Genomic DNA, 17435 nt, shown 5'->3' with positions numbered 1-17435 from the left:
TCATTCTGTAGAAGTGGAACATTTGCTACATAGTCTACATACCTGTCATTGAGCAGTTCAGCAGTTTCTAGAAGGAAAACTACCCGAGGATACCAAGTGTTTTTTCATCACTTAAATGCTCACCTAAATAGTTGTAGATGCAGGACGGATCACGTGACCTTTTGTTTACCTGTCTAATCTTCTCTTAGGGCTGTTGATCAGCACAGATAAAACAATCGTAGTGTATAATACTGTAGTATGGTTACCAGTCCTTTGGTAAGACCACTCTACTCAGTATTGAATATTGACGTCACAGTCCCTCATTGCATTTGTGCATCTATGACTGCCAACTGCCAAACCTTCTGTCGGAATGTAATCTACTTGTGTTTAAATAGCACAAATGACACTTTGATGCGGAGCAATGACAGGGAATATGTAAATGATATATGATTATAAATGAATATAATATTACTATAAATTAATATAATAAACATCAAGTTTCATGGTAATAAAATTGGTGATGGAAAACCAAAAGCCAAATATACAAATATTGGGAAAATGTGTCCAAACATTTGACTGGTACTGTATTTACTCTGTTCCAATCTTGAATCTAAGATCAAACTTTTTTTCAGCTGTGAGTTTGTGTTAGCTTGTTGTTGGTAAGTCATGGTGAACTGGCACTTGACACACCCTGCAGCTTTTGCTTGGTTACTGGTGGTGATTGTGGTGCCAGAAATTCAGCTTTGAGTGTTCTTTTAGGAAGAAATCCAGAAATTACATAAATTCGACCAATAGAAAAGGCAACGTTGGATACAAAGATGCTCTGGCAATGTGCAGTTCTTCTTTTCCAGCTCTCTCTCTGTCTCTTTGTTTCTTTCTCACCTCATCTCCTCTTGCCTCATCCATCACTTCCTTTTACTCGGCTACTCACTTTCTTTATCTCTCGCTCTGACTCTCTTTCAAGCTTTACTTCCTCTATCACTCTCCTCTCATTGTTCTCTTTCTATTCCTCAAGCTCTCTCATTGTGCTCTCTCTCTGATTATGCTGTCTCTCTCTCTTTTTCTCTCTCTTTTTCTCTCTCTCTCTCTATATATATATACCCTCTCGCCCTACGTCTGACATTAGCCTTTCTACTTGCAGGGTTTGTTGCCAAACCCACCATGTAGTGCAGTGCTTTGTTGACAGTGCGTTGTTTGATTCTAACCCTCTCTTTCACCTGTCCCCTGCTACTTACCTGCCCCATGCCTCTCAATGTCAACGTTGCATAGGGCTCCATCACAGCTATTGCTGAGTAAAGAAGTGTTTGCCTTCTGAGGAATGCCACTTCACTTTAGGTCATCCAGTATGGCTCAAACTTAAATATATGAGGTTATGAGACGAGGATGCCGAGGGTCTAAGCTCTTTCTTACAATGTGGAAGCCTCTGTCTCTAGGATACTGGACTAGTTGGCGTCGGAATAAACAACTCACAACACGACCCATTGTGAATGTGCCGAAAGAATGAGTGTCGTTGTTTTCGGAGGATGAAGATAAGCGTTTGTTGTGTTCTGTGGCTTCCTCATGTTGTCATGTGCTGTGTGTGGCCACACTTTCAGTCAGTATGCTCAATGAACGCTGTTTGAAAGCGATCTCACTGAGCCTTTGTTGAGGGACGCTGGGGGTGACCAGGAAGTGCTCATGGGCTTGGTATTATTATCATCAGTATTAGTAGCATACCATAGCCATATAGTGTAGTCTGTATGTATTTAGATCCTTTTTTCAAATCCTGTTAGCGAATACTGGGTTTCAAGTTTTATTTTAAGTATATATACTTGTGTATGTACTGTATATTTCACACAAAACTCATGTCAGCAGATTGCTGTGACATTTTGCCCAACATTTGAAGTTGACGCAAGGCAATGTCACACACAACACTGCATGTCCTTGGGTTGTGAGCAAGACAATGGCTGATTATAAACTTCACAAAGTTTTCAGTTCTCCAGACAATTGATTCACAGACCCAGACTAACAAGCTTTCCAAGATGGGTTCAGGAAATGTTTACAAACAGAGAACTCCCATATACAAATATTCTTCTCAGCTTTCCCAGAGTAATAATACAAGCATGGACTCTCCTAGTTTGAAAACCCTTTAATGAATCTGGGTGAATGATGTGTGGTGGGATAGTAAGAGTCATTCAGAACTATGGATGAAACTTGGCCGGATCTACTTGTGAGGGAGTTTGCATGGTATATAAATACTCTACGGGGATATATATATTCCATAAATATCCGACATAACTACTGCAGATTCACTTCAAATGTGATCATGTCTGTTAAAAATTGACCCTTTGTTCAAAATGGACGTACAACGGCAAGTCTTGATACATTTTTTTGTCACTCTGCCTCCTTTCAGGACACCACACCGTGTATATTGGTGTACATGTGCCAAAGAGCTACCGTCGCCGGAGACGCCACCGGCGGAGAGCGACCCACAGGGACAGGAAGGAGAGGTTGACGGAGAACGCCTCTGACAAGTCCGACACGGAAAACAATGATGAGGCCAGCAACAACATCCTCAAACCACTCAGTAAGTTATGACATGAATCCATGTCAGGCCAGATTACCAGCCCTGGCTGTCCCTCTTGTTATTCGTGAGGCCGGGTTGGTCTTTCACAGGCAAAATCCCCCCCCCGGCTTTGACCTCTTCTCTGACTCGATTTCAACTGAATGGCTGTGCCTGTATGCTGCAGTCAAGAGAACAAGTGTGTTGGATTTGAACGGAAGTGGTTGAAGTAACGTTCATTTTCGTTTTTATAAAATCCAGGTCAGTGTGTGTGTGTGTGTGTAGGGGTGCATCCATGCCTACATGTCAAGGATTATTGTCCAAACATTATTGATTCACCTAATCTATGTTAAAACAACAAAATGGGAAGAGAAAAAATCCACTTACTCCTCAACTGCATTGGTTGTGTGTTCTGACACTCCACCCCAAGGGCTTAGTCTACAGGACAGTCTTCTTCACATTTATGAATAGACACGCAAGGATGGGTGAACTCATGTCACCCTCCCCAGCCCCCGTAACCTCACGAGGAGAAAAGCCTGAGCTGAGATTTTAGCTAGCTGGGTGCAATGGTAAAATGAGGAAATCAGCATTCATAAAGCCACCAAACGGCACAATCAAACTGAAAGCAGAAAAAAATTTTATGGAATTTATCCACTGAAATGTGCCTGCCTAGTATATGGGGGAAGGAAAATTAGAGTAGAAACACTGTAACAAAATGGAATCATTAGATTTAGCTGTGTCATGTTCAAGGGAAGAGACATGTCGCTGCTGCATTTTCTTTACAGGCAATACAGATGTACTTATGGAAAAGCAACATGGGTCTGTTTTTCATGAAGGTTCTTTCGTCGACAGTTTGGGAGGTCCCCTATCTAACGCGATATTGTTGATAAGGCCTACGGGACAATAAAATCACAGACATCGGGAAAAAAAAGTCCCTCAAACAAAATAAGAGGAAAGACCAGCAAGCTGTGATTCGTGATGGCAGAAGACAGGAGTCCAGCTGCTTTGTGAGACAGTAGAAAGACACGTGATGCTGCCCTTTACCTCATCTGTCCCTCACACCCTCCATCCCTTTCCCCCTCCCCCTCCCCCTCCCTCCATATGGGCGGAAATATGGCTTCACCGGGGGGACCGACTGATCCGTTGGAATCCTCCTGTTTGCTCAGATGGACACTATCAGACTACATGGTCCACTCGTGTGCCTCGATTGTAACGCTGTTCGATCCCACTTCATTTGAATGACCAATCGTTTTTTTCCCCTCCCAAATTCATCCAAATTCGGCAAATGAGCCACAGTAATTCTTACACGAACAAAAACGAAATAATGAAAAGCATGGGATCAAGATATTGTCCTGGATTTATAGCAGATTACCCCCCTCCACACACCCATTCTATCGCCTGTGTAAAACGGTATCGAAGGCTATCCTCTGGCCCCTGAAGCGACGTCTATCCTTCCGGCCGTGCGGGGAACCCTCACTAATCCTGTCTAAGGCTGATAGTTCCCCCCCCCCCACCCCACCAACTCACTTTACTCCCCCACAAAGCTATAATTAGTCCATCTAACCTCCTTCTCTGCTCCACCAACCTCCTGTGATTAGTCGACATTACAGAGCAAAGACGTGGGGTAGGAGAGCAACACAGTCAGGCTGAAATGGTCCAAATGCATACATTTTGATTGAATTGAATGTCCAATGATTTGTATGAAGGCAGATACATTCACAATACTTGTTTACAGTATGGACCACACTCAAACAGTCAAAACAGATTGATCAATTCTAACATTTATTAGTGTTTGAAAGCCTGTAAAAATGGGAATCAAATGATCAAGTAACATGGTTCAATTGGCTTTAGTGATGTGGTTGCGTCGATTTATCTTATCTGTTTCAAGTTGCCTTTGGAGTTGTGGGGAACCTAATCCCCCGTCTTGATTGTGCAATTCACTGCCTCAGCAGGCTTCCTGCCACCCTAGGTGTGATAGTGCAGCTTCTGCAAGGCCTTCCACAGAACACCAGCCAGCCCTGAGCCATGAAGGTTGGCCTCTAATCTAGAAATGATCCCAGCTTGATGTTAACACATCAAGTTGTCTGGAACATCAACATCTAATCGTCGTTTGTGTTATAATTGCCAAGACCAAACTAGTTTCACACCCACTGTGATGTCATCTGCAAAGGTGATGTTTGTTTAAGTTGGCCTACGCTTGGATCTGCGTATGCATTTGCCTCTTTTACTTGGCACATCCATGTTGGTTATTCAAGATGGGGCCATTAGACTGCTCAGATAATAGCAGAAATTGTTTTACTCCCACCGTGTTGTGGGTGAATGTACAACAGTGTTTAGTCACCATCAGTTCAATCAGGTTTCCCTTTGTATTTTAACAACTGTGAAAAAACGATAAAAGTATCACTACTCTGTTGGAATTCACTCAGTTGAGATTTTGTGAAGTTGTATACTAAATTAATTGCATGTTAAAAGATTTTCTTTAAACGATCTTGATTGGACACCGCTAATAATTTTTTTCATCTCGAACAATGATCATAAATGAATAAAAAGACTCACTGCACTGGCAATGGATATTGTGCACTTGAAGAATTGTCCATTCCAATTCTTCTGCTTTCAACCCTACCATTTGTATCCAATAGTGTGGCTCACTGCTATGAATACTAAAAGTCAACCATTGTGATGTTTGAGTAGGGTTCTGAACAAATCCTCTCAGTCCTCTCATCAGATGCTGCTCCTGCTGCTGCTCCCTCATACTGCCACGCACGGTAGTGTACAGTGAATTTGCGGTGAGCGAAGTCTCGAGTGCTCTCAGACATTTCAAAGCAAGCATGGATATGGAGGTATTTTTGTGTGGGATGCATGGGAAGTACGGGACTAAACCGGTCGTGGAGTGGCTGTCCACTATGCGCTCTCTGGGACAGCAGGCATTCTTTCCTTTTCTCTCCTTTCCCATGAGCCTCCACTGCCGGGACAAAGTCCCCATTGTAACTGCTGCTGTTGGCTCTTGGCTACGGCACACAGAGCTTTGAAAACGCGATTGAACGATGGATTTTCATTTCCATTTCCCTCCTTTTTTTTCCGTGCTCGCTCTCTCTCTCTCTCTTTTTTCTTCACTTGCTTTGAGCTTCACCCTGCCTCACCCCCCCACCCTCTTGCCTCCCCCCGTCCCCCTCTCTTAGCAACCGGGAGACAATATGGTATCCTAAGCATAGCTCTGCTTGTTCCCAGATGGAAGTTGATTTGAGTGGGCTTTGGATCCTTCTTCTTCCATCTTACAGTACACGCTGAATGGAAGAGGTCCTATTTTTTACCTGGCCCATCCTGTCTTATGACAATAAAATGATAAAATGCCGCTCCATGCTTTCAAATATGTAACATTTTCTATGATTTGAAATGTTAAATTTGAGTAAACTTTCGTGAAAACTGCACAGTAAAAGGATCAATCTAAAGAATGCAGCCATGGTTTGCATCCTGCTTGATCCAGTGCACTCATCTGGTGCCCCAGTAACACGCATATATTTTGATTGAAATGACACTGCAAGTTCCGATGACATTAGCGTTGTCATGGGTGATTAGCTGAAAATAGGACAGTGGCGTGCAGGAATCTGATTCATTGGCTTAGGACAGTTGAACAGTTGTGTCATGAACCTGTTTAATTGATATGCACAAATAACTGTGATAGAAGTGAAAATCTGTTGGGATTGTCTAGCACAATAGTGTCTTTGTGCCTTTCCAGTGTGGTAGTGTTTTGTCTTGAATCTTCTTTGAACTGTAGGTTCATGTTGACAGAACCAAGTTTGTTTTAGAAAAAAACAAAGAAAGGTGTCAAAGAAAGCGACGCGTTTCAATTAAAATCATTAATTTCTCATTTTAACTTGTTGTAGAAAGTTCATACCAACACAATCATTGCCATGTTGGCCTCCTAGTCTAATGCGGAACAGTGCTTTTCCAATGATGATTATATGAATCAGGCAAATGTCTTTATGATCAGTGTTACTCAAGCCATCCTCTTGTCTTTGGAGTCCACAATTATTTGTAGGAGGTGTTTTCATATAGGATGTATTCAATATCAATCTTTTTGAACTCATTATGGTCGATTTTTTTACAAGAGCACTGGGGCTTGACTAAATATTCAAATTGAAAGACAAGGGGAATGAAAGCAAAAGCCTTCTTGTAAAGAGTTGGGCAGTTTGTGAACCATTTCCTAACTGTTAATGAGGGGGGCACCATAGGGCTGCGTGCCAAGCCAAAGGACCAATGGCAAAGAGTGCTGTTTTGGCCATGGAAGGGGCTCTGGGGACACTGTCATTCGGGGGGACCCCCTCAGCCCCCACTACCTGGAACTCAGTCTGTTAAAGTTGGGGGCCAAGGACGGACATCATTTTCAACTTCTAGCAGTGTTTTTTTTGTTTGCTTAGGTGGGCTTGCGGAGCTTCCCACCCACCAATCTGCGCAACCACCTTTCCTTCACCTGATTGGGACTTATTTTCTTCAACTTTTGCTCGATAAGTGTTATGGTAGGGGTGTCACAAAGATCTCGAGATGTCTAACAACAACAACCAAGGGGAGAAGGAGCCCGGCTCAGAGGAGAGGGACGAGGAGCTGCTGGTCCAAATCCAGCCACCTCCGCCTCCACCGCCGGCTCCTGAGGAAAAGATGAACGGCTTTGGGGCGGAGGACGGAAAGCCCAAACTCGGGCCCGATTCTCAACAGTCCACGTCTGTGAACCGCAGTATTTTCCCTCTCTCTCCAGTCTCGCCGGCGGCCGAGAGGATCCGGTTCATGCTGGGGGAAGATGACGACGGGCCGGCGTCTCCCCAGCTGTTCACGGAGCTTGACGAGCTGCTGTCTGTGGACGGCCAGGAGATGGAGTGGAAGGAAACTGCCAGGTAAGAGCCTTGAGAGGCTTTTAATAGGAATTGGATTGAAATATTCCGGAACTGCATTGTGACCTAATGGACTCCTTAAGAAAAAGATACATTGACTCACCTGTCATGTCTTCAGAATCAGAGTACGTTTGAATCGCCAAAAGTAGTTTGCACAACAAGGAATTTACTGGTGGGAAGGTAAATACAGTAAACATACAGTCATTGATTGATCCGTAAAAGGTTGACAAGCATTATGTACATTTCTGGAAAAAAAAGTTATTGACATTTCAGAACTTGTTTGCTACAATGGCATTCATTAGCATGTTTGACCATTTGCAATTTAAAGATAAATGCTTTTTGGTGAGTGTCTTTTCATGAAAGAGGTTCGTAAGTTCATATGGTAATAGCCTGTTCACTGGTTGGTGACAGGCAGAGCTTATTCAGGAGTACTCTGTAACCTCAGTAACAAGGAGAACCTCTCCAAGGTTTGATTCTTTTTAATATTTTGCTAAGTAAACTACCTCTCTTAGTCCACTTTTCTGAATCATTAACCATTTACTGCATTCCGGAAGGCCGAGATAGATTAACTCTGCAGTTAAATACAATGAACTTGCAGGAGCCCTGGACATGTTCTGAATGAAAAATACTCCCTAATACTTGGCCCTTGGCCAAAGGGACTTGAATCCAAAATTTCAAAACAGGCTGTGATGTTGGCCGTACTCAAGGGCAAATCCTGATGTCTTAACCTTTGCTTTTACAAACTCAAGGATTTCCTGTTTTGAAATGTCATGGGATTTTCAAAATAATAATTGTATTGACCGTGAAATTAATTATTTCACACTTTTTTAACAAAGTTTTAGTTTAGTCTCTAGTTCGCTTTGAAACCTGTCATTGCAGATTTTTTTTACAAAATCCAGACAATGGATAACTTTATGGTCTCATGTTTTATATGAATAGATTAATGACTTTCATATTGCACAAGTTCCTTTTGGTCGATAAGCATGATGTTTAGGCCTGCCAGCTCGTTGTCATAGATACAAAAGTGCTGTCAGTTTCAGGAGAGGGGGAGGTTAATCAACTCTTCCTAGAACCAGTGACTGTGGTGCCCATTTAGCCATTTAAACAACAACATTTTTGTTTCTGTATTAACTTGACACTTTTGATCTTTGGCTCCAAATGAGTGAGGGATCAGAAATGTATCACAACAAACAATGCAATGGTCTCCCTCTAAAAGTTGGTCCCGAAGAATTCTTGTAAATTTACCTCACAAACATCTACTACAAACATTTTCTTGGGGGGGATTCATTGTAAACATTCATTTTTGGAATTAATTGTAAACATATATTTGAATAAAAGCTATGTCATTACATGTATCATAGAATTGTATACATTTCCTATGCATCCAAGCATTCATTAGTGTCCTGTCAATTCATATGAATGTATTATTTATTATTTTCTTTTTCTAGGTGGATCAAATTTGAAGAGAAAGTGGAGAAGGGCGGCGAGCGCTGGAGTAAACCGCACGTGGCCACGTTGTCCTTACACAGTTTGTTTGAGCTGAGGACTTGTATAGAGAAAGGCACCATAATGCTGGATCTAGAAGCTTCCACTCTGCCTCAGGTTGTAGGTAAGTAAACAGAGTCTGTTATCACACGTCAGAAATGCCAAGCGCTGTGCTTTCCTTTCACATGGCCCTAATGACTGGACCATGACCCCTCAGTGATCTCCTGAAGATCCGGAGTGTTCCCTGATCGTGTTCCGCAGGGGACGTGCTCTGCTCAGCACCATTTACCATCACCAGTCATCTGAATATTAAAAGGGAATTTTCTAATTGGATTTGATTCAAACTGTGATCTTCACATGAGCATATCCCCTATAAATATCTAGCAAAAACTTGTAGTAGACGTTATATGGCATGCATGTGTCCGCTTATCAAGTGTCTGAAAGTTAAGGCGACACCATTGTTATAAAATGTTTTTGAAGTGAGCTCATAAAGACCCGGTGTTCTTGGGTCTATAGCAGGGTGTGGCCCTGGCTGATCAACAGGTTTTTACAGGGCAGAACAAAGATTCCCCCCCTTCCCTCACCCAGTTAATGATAATCAAGCACTGGGGGAACGATCAGAAGGCTTGATTGATTGCAGTTTACAATTAGCTGCAGGCCTCTTTGCGGGGATATGCTCCAAACCAAACAACCTACTCCCCTTACATTTATTTTTTTAAGATCCTGTGTTTAGATTCCCAATGCATGCTTGAAGCCATAGCTTAAGGCTGCATGAACAATGAGCTGTCAGTGTCTTTGTCTTTGTTTCGAATCCCACTCTGACACATATCTCTGTAGTTCAATTTAGGGCCACACTCTCCTCTAATACCAGGCATATTCAGTGACTTTATTAATGACAGTGCTTAAAAGCCTACGGTTAGGAGCTAGGAGCTGCTGTTTGTCACCAACGCAGTTTTTTTGAGCTGGGATTCCTCACCAGAATTTTTGTTCTTTCTTTCTTTTTAAAGCAGTGGTTGTTTCAGCTGTTTCAAAGGCGCCTCCCAGCATGGTGACCTTGGACTCCATGTACCATCCATAAAAAAAGTTCAAATGCAAACATACATTGAATGATACACCCTTATGAAAGATAATCAATAATGATTCATGAGAACGTTGAATTTGACCAGAAATAGACTTTGCACTCCACCACTGTAGGTTATCTCGCAAGCAAGGTTAAAGTGGCCTGTCAAGGCTAGGAAGTGTTTAGCTGGAAGAAAATCGACGCGACGCCATGTCGAACTGTCTCGCATATAATACTCCCTGTCCTTCCCCTCCATTTCTAAGCAACTCCACCACTGGCCCGCACACAGGACCAGAGGAGGAAGACATATCACTTTGAGATGACTAATGCGACGTAATCGCTGGTGTGCTCGGTTGAGCTGAGTCGGTCCATGCTCGGAGGCCAAGTGACTTGAATGATGGGCCATTAGTGGGCCGTACCATTCAGACAGAGCCCCCGGGGGGACCCCTAATCTCGTGCGCAGGCCGCTGACCCTCTTTTGAAAAATAGAGTCTTTGTTTGAGCCCTCTCTTACGGTGTGGCCCACAGGCTCGCACACTGCGCCAGAGCCTCAGCCTCGATGTGGGTGACATAATGATTTCGGGGTTTTGTGTCGTCGAACTTCGTTGGCGTGATTACTGAAGAATATAGATTCAAGTTAGATAATGGCCCTTTAACGGGAATATCATTTACTATGTCGCAGCAATTGTGCATAGGCGCACCCACAAATTATTGAAAAGCATGACAATGGTATACAAAAGAAAAGCATAAAGACAATTAAAATGCACAAAAACAAACCATGCGAATATAGATACTCATTTGGCTACCCTGCCTAATAAGGTGAGTACACTGTACCTGCTGGTGGTAATTGGTACAGCATAGATGCATCAAACCTTCTCCAAAAATCTCACCTTAGAACAAAATTGCCCAAAGGCTGTTTTAAGAAACCCATGTATTGTGAGGAGACTGTTATTAACTGTATGTCCTCTCATTCCTTTTTTTTACAGGATCCTACATTTGACCTCATTCACTCTTTCCCCTGATCTCTCTCCTGTTCATCTCTTCTCCTTGTATAGAGATGATCACCAACAGTCAGATTGAGAGCGGGCTGCTGAATGCAGAACTGAAGGACAAGGTGGTTTACACGTTGCTCCGCAAGCACCGCCACCAGACCAAGAAGTCGAATCTACGCTCGCTGGCTGACATCGGAAAGACGGTGTCCAGTGCAAGTAGGCTGTTTTCCAACATGGATAATGGTAATACCGGTGCCAGTTCGGTGCAGTCTTTTTGACCAACCTTTTTAATAGGCTACACGGCTATTTATAATGTTTTGGGTTTTTGGGTAATGTTTCCTTTACATTGTTCTGTGGGTAAAGAGTGATAAACATAGAGAATTGGAAGATGCCAATACTATTAGCACTACTGCCCCCCTCTGAACATACCACATCGCAATAGTACTGATAAGACGTATGGAAGGAAAAACTTGTTGTTGCTGGTTGCCCTACACATATCCAGCAATTACCTGGGAGTCATTTGTCTGTGAGTGGTTATTTTAGAACGGAAAATTAGTGTTATGTCATAAGAAGGTTGTAGAACAAGACATAGGGCCTCAATTAGAAATGGTAAAAGCTATGCTAACACATTCTTCTCTTTCACGTTATCTAATTTTCTATCCTGATTCATTTCTATTGTTAGAGAATTAAATTGTACACTAACACGAACGCTAATGAAAGCTCTAACAATAAAACCATGACAGACAATCACATCATTTCCAGTAACAGAAATTAACTCTTATCAACCTCCTCCAACATCCTAACCTCTTGCTTTACATTTCCATGAATGCAGCCTAATGGGCAGTAGCCAAAGATTTCACTCTCTTCCATCATTTTAGATTGAGACTCCACCACTGTTCAACGAGGCAGTGTTTTTTATATTGTGTTCTTATTTCTTGAATGACCCCTTAAGCAAGTAATGGTAATGATCATCATTTGTTTGATATAAAGTTACAAATTCATATATTTTGGGGGGAAATCCAGGCCTTGATTCATATTCACAAAATGTGCAAAATGAAATGTCATTTTATCACTCTTTTACTGATTGTTCATTACTTGGTTTTAGTGATCACTTGGATCACTAAAAGATGATTGGTTATTTATTACCAGTGACATTAATGACCACATAAAGGTCAGCTATTTGTACCGCTGATCATACTCTAGTGGTGTTCCAAGGGTTCTAAAATTTTATTGACTCGTATTTTATGATAGTGATTCGTGATATTTCCACTCTTCAAAGCTAATTATTACAGTTACTTCAGATCACATTCATTACATATTCAGTAGAACACCATGCATCCCATTTTCTACAAATAAAATCATCTTGTAGATTGGCTTGTTCAGTAGATCAGTCTCTTCCTTCTCAAAACATGTAACTAAAAACTAAACTAGATAATCATGTTTTTTTCAATGTCTTGCTGTGGTTAACAAGTTCTCTAAACTAGATTATATCCACTGGCCTTTCTTCCCTCCTTTTCTCTGTTCCTAACTCATCTCCTGCCTCTGGCAGGGTCTAAACCACTGCTTTTGTTACTTCAAGCTTGTCGTCTTCTTGATAACTTTACAAAACTGCGTGAGACAAATACATAAATAGTGCTGTCAATAGTTTCAGTACCACTCATACTTGTATACCACTTTGGGTATCACTAGGACACTATTGTTGATGGGCATCACTCCACTTAGGAGCCATGCCACTGTCATGTAGAAATGCAGAATAGTGAAATTTGTATTTTTATTGTAAGTTTTATTTCAGTGTCTACGTTTCTATGTGCAGTGAGTCTAGAATTGAAGTCTTTCTTTTTGTAAAAATATTTGAGCATTTTCTTTGGCCTTGAAGAATAAAAGTCTTTCATAGTCAAGAAAGCCACACAGATATAGACTTGGCCTGCTGGCTGAACGGTGAGCATGTATACAAATTGTCTATGCTGCACACAAATATAGATACACACTTCTTTAATGGGGGGGAGTATTTTTTTATCCATTGTCTTTCCAATGTTTAGGCATGGCACTTTTTCTATTGGCTGCATCAAACTGACACTCAAGTCATTACTCCTACGCCATTTCAGTTGCTACAGTGGCACCAGGATTACCGGTCAAATATTTTCTAACAGTCCCTTTTCCTTTGAATTATACTCAAAGTAATATACTAACTGCATGTTCTTGTGATTGGCCCTGTTACAAATGTCTGTGACAATGTATCTTGACATCATAATCAGAACAGTGTTAATCTCTTTGGCTGTAAAGGCTTGGTGTTTTAAACGTGCCTTAGGTAAACCTTTTGGGTGTAAATTGGAGTGAAAGAAAATGTGCGTTTTACTAACACATGGACCCAACAAAGTGTATAACAATACCATATGATGAATTGCTCTCAGCAGATTACTGCATGTTAAAAGTACTAATTTTTATTAGAAAACATTCTGTAGTCTGAGGAGAAATTGTCACATTTCAGCAATTTTTTTTTGAGCAGTTCAGCCTTTGTTATAAATGTACAAAAGGTTCTCTTACTGGATGGATATTCAGTTACTAGAAGTATTATGTCTTTACATACCCATAAGGGTAACACATGAAATATACAACATGTTGTAAATTATTCATAAAATCTTCATAATGTTGTTACTACATGCATGACACCTTTACATATTATATCTATTTTGGTGCTGTCATAGATGTGGAATAATACATGACACTTTCAGATTGCTTCAGATTTCAAAATCAAAAGTTTTATGTGTGTATATATTAGTGCTGTCAGTTTAACGCGTTATTAACGGCGTTAACGCAAACCCAAATTAACGGCGTCAATTTTTTTATCGCGCGATTAACGCTCTTTTTGGCCTAGCAAACTTTGTAGTTTTTTTTCACATGCTGTTGCAACAACTACCGAAGTTAGAAAAACTACAACACCACACCGGATCTAGCTAGACCGGAAACAAAACAACAGGCACGCCACACATTTGTTTGGCTTGCGATCCGGCTAAAGCGTAGTAGCAGAGCCCGTTTACGGATATGAGACATTCTCTGGTAGTAGGTTAACGTTACGTTTTGAGTGGATCGCGAGCGCGAGACGCCGAAATGGATGCCAATAAGATTCTGAATGGAAAGTTTACTTTTAAAAAGTTGCCAAATGGTTACATTGACAAGACCAAAGTGATCTGTGTGTTTTGTCGTTGTAAACTGAGCTATCATCGCAGCACGTCCAGTCTGAAATACCACTTGATGGCCAGACATACATGATGCGAATTCTCCGCCCCCTCGTCAAAGCCAGGCGATTGCAATGTTGTTTTCAATAACAAAAAATATTTGCACGAAGCAATCCGAACCACTTTTCCATGTTGATAAGAGCATTACAATTTGAAAAAAGAATGGGACAAAAAGAAATCAAGGGACATTTAGAATAGATAAAAATCTGCAATTAATTGTGATTAATCGCGAGTTAACTATGACATTAATGCGATTAATCGCGATTAAACATTTTAATCGTTTGACAGCACTAGTATATATACAAATATATATCATAAGATCCCTTTTATTTTTAAATCAAATTATGCTGGATAAATGTGCCATGATTGTAGTTATGAAGTATAATTATATGTATTTAAAGGTGTCGTGAACACTCTTTTTAAAGTCAAGTTCTACCAGGGTTGTTATATCCTTTAGCTTGGTCCAACTAACTTTGAGAAGCTTATTCTTCTCACCCTACGTAATTCCATTCTCTGTCTGTTCTCTATTTTCTGCATGCATGGATGATAAACTGGGCCACTGTCTTTTCTGTAGTCTGCCGTCTTTCTTTCCATTCAGGCCTTTTCATCGTGGAGAAATTAACTGTCAAATTAACCACTCGAGACTGTCTTTTAACAGGTAGTCCTACGCCCTCCCATCGGAACATGAACTCCAGCAGCTTGAATGACATCTCTGACAAACCTGAGAAGGATCAGGTGAGTGTTTTTTTCCCCTGCTGATCTTACAAACAAAAGATTTTTTAATTAACAGTAATTTGTGAGATCAATCCTATGTCATCCCATTTCCTGTTTACTGTGTTTTTTTTTAATGGTACACCATTTTCCAATAATTGTTTTCAAACAGTGTACAATTTCATAACCCCCACCTCCCCCCAAAAAGCCTCAACCCCCCCCCAAAAAGCCTCAAACCCCCCCCCCCCCCCCAAAAAAAGTATATGTGCTTTCAAATGAGTTAACATGCAGTGAACTGTAAAAATGGCCCTGTACGAAGAATGTATATTTATATAAACTCTTCACCATGCAATGTCAATTGTGATCCAATGTTCAGCCTCTGAAATCACTCTGACTTAACCGACTTGTACATTTTAGAACCATGACTAAAGTACACCACATGTTAATCCCTCCCAGATCAGTCCAGTCCAACCTAGCTCAGTTTAATCATTATACGTACTGTACCATCAAGACCAAGTCACTTTCCAGTCCACCTGATGGTTCACTTGCCCTGTGTAGTTTATCTTTTCAGGGGATCAGATAAAGGAGAGCCAGGTTTTATTTTCCAAAGGACACTTGTATGGACTTTACTCACTCAAAACAAGGGTTTTCATTGTATACAGGGAAAGTGCCCTCTTGAGAGTTGTGTGGAAGTGCTGTGAATTAGCCTACAAGACTGTCCCAACTGTGGTATTGTTGGTCAATTAGCAGACTTTAAAGGACACAGGACTTTTGGCCTCAATGGGACACACCGGAGAAATAGTTTGTCTATTCTTCTGCTTCAGTAGTGATTCAGTAACACCACACAGTCACAGTTAACAGTCGTTGCTAGTCTATCTTACTCGGCAGGGGTGTTCTCACAGAGGGCCTCTATAAACCATGACTAGGTATGGTTGGATTTGCTGGTCCATGGTCACTCTCCTGTATCAGCACACTATAATGCCAGGAATCACTGTCTGTGTGTTCAAGTTTATCTTGAGAACCGTGCACTGTATGTTCATCCAAACTTTCACCCGCAACACTGTGTAAGGTGGAATGAGCATGATAAAGTTAGGCCTATAAAGTGTACAGCTTTTTTAAGACAAACTAGGCAAGGAGACTTCATAGGCAGTTTGTTGTGCATACCTCACAGAGAAGCTAATTTTGGTATCACCATTACACAGATCCAGCCAGATGAGCAGACTGCTGGCATTATTTTTTGATCAGCTTCTTTCAACAGGGTTTCTTTGAGGTTGTAATGATGGCTAGCTAACAGCAAGACAATATAAGGTGGATACTTGTTCAGTATAGTTCAGTGAATTTTTTTATTTTAGGGAATTCATGTGTTTAGTGATTCAAAACCGCTGCCTGCATCACGCAAATGTGCACAAACCGATTAAGCTGACAGTAAATCATCTAACCGACGTCAACAGCTGCATCACGGGCACAGCACTCTCTATAATTCTGTCTGTCTGTCTGTGTGTCTGTTTGTGTGTCTGTCTGTCTGTGTCTGTGTGTCACAGAATCAACTGAGCACCATCTTCACAGGCTGTATCACGAGCACAGGCACTAGTGTCCTTAATTTGTTCAAAGATGATTTAAAATTTAATCTCAATTTGGGTTGAAATACAAATTTTTTTTATTTTTTTTTTTCACTGAGATGAATATGTTGTTTTAATAGGTTTGATATCTCACCCTTCTCTACTTTCATAAGTAACATTTTTGGCACCTTTCAAATTGACTGTGTCCTCTCACTTAGAATAGTTAAGTGTAAGTAAAGTACACATCGTAGCAGCACAGGCTAGTATGGAAAAAAGCTGTGAGGAAAGGGGTTCTCGCAGGTTAAGATAATGTGTTAAGATGGAAACATATCCCCAAACTGTGTTCCACTTACTGTAGTAAACTGTAGTTATTCATTGTAATTTTATTTGTTGCAGAAAGATTCAGTGTAAATGAGATGGATGTTTTTTTGTTTAGGTGAAACATTGAACTTGGGTAGTATGTATCACAATCCATGCCAGGTCATCTGTAGGGCAGGTCGGCTTCTGTGGGCTAGCTTCGTACAACATGGTGTCAATTATACAGCTTGGCTCTCGATCAATTAATTAACTTTCATGGCTCTCTCACAGTGATTTTCAAGACTGGCTCTAGTTGGATTTTAAAATCAAATCACAGGGATCCCTAAGAAGAGCTGATGAACATCCAGTGATCCTCAAGTATAACAACAGAGCCTACTTCTGAAGTCAGATATTTTATTTTACTTAGCAATAATGTATTAATACATTCCTTTTAACCAACAATGTCTTCATCTTGGTCATTGAGATCCCTTTCAGACCCCCATTACATCATATTGGCATTAGAGCTCAATGACACTTTATTGGGTATGTAGGGCTGGCCAATCTTAAGAAATCATGTTGAGCAATGACAAAACAATTTGGTCAGGCCCGTCAGTCTGACCTTGTACTTGCATAGCAAGGCAGAATTAATCAGATAGTGATTCTTGGTATCCTGGTATTTATCAGGGGT

General features: G+C 41.1%; 1 protein-coding gene across 2 annotated transcripts in view; it reads left to right on the top strand.

The window, feature by feature from the left end:
- slc4a4a (solute carrier family 4 member 4a) overlaps positions 1-17435 on the top strand; it is a 40016-nt gene that overhangs the window by 4433 nt on the left and 18148 nt on the right. The window contains exons 4-8 of one of the 2 annotated variants that reach the window (XM_047015969.1): positions 2372-2545; positions 7275-7410; positions 8856-9016; positions 11008-11187; positions 14839-14915. In XM_047015969.1, the coding sequence (XP_046871925.1) occupies positions 2372-2545; positions 7275-7410; positions 8856-9016; positions 11008-11187; positions 14839-14915 (728 nt within the window). The remainder of the gene's footprint in view (positions 1-2371; positions 2546-7274; positions 7411-8855; positions 9017-11007; positions 11188-14838; positions 14916-17435) is intronic. The other variant, XM_047015970.1, reaches the window with a different exon arrangement.

This window comes from Hypomesus transpacificus, unplaced genomic scaffold (genome assembly GCF_021917145.1).
Source record: "Hypomesus transpacificus isolate Combined female unplaced genomic scaffold, fHypTra1 scaffold_31, whole genome shotgun sequence".
Lineage (NCBI taxonomy): Eukaryota > Metazoa > Chordata > Actinopteri > Osmeriformes > Osmeridae > Hypomesus > Hypomesus transpacificus.
The sequence above is the reverse complement of the archived record's forward strand: the minus strand, read 5'-3'. Positions and strand labels throughout refer to the sequence as shown.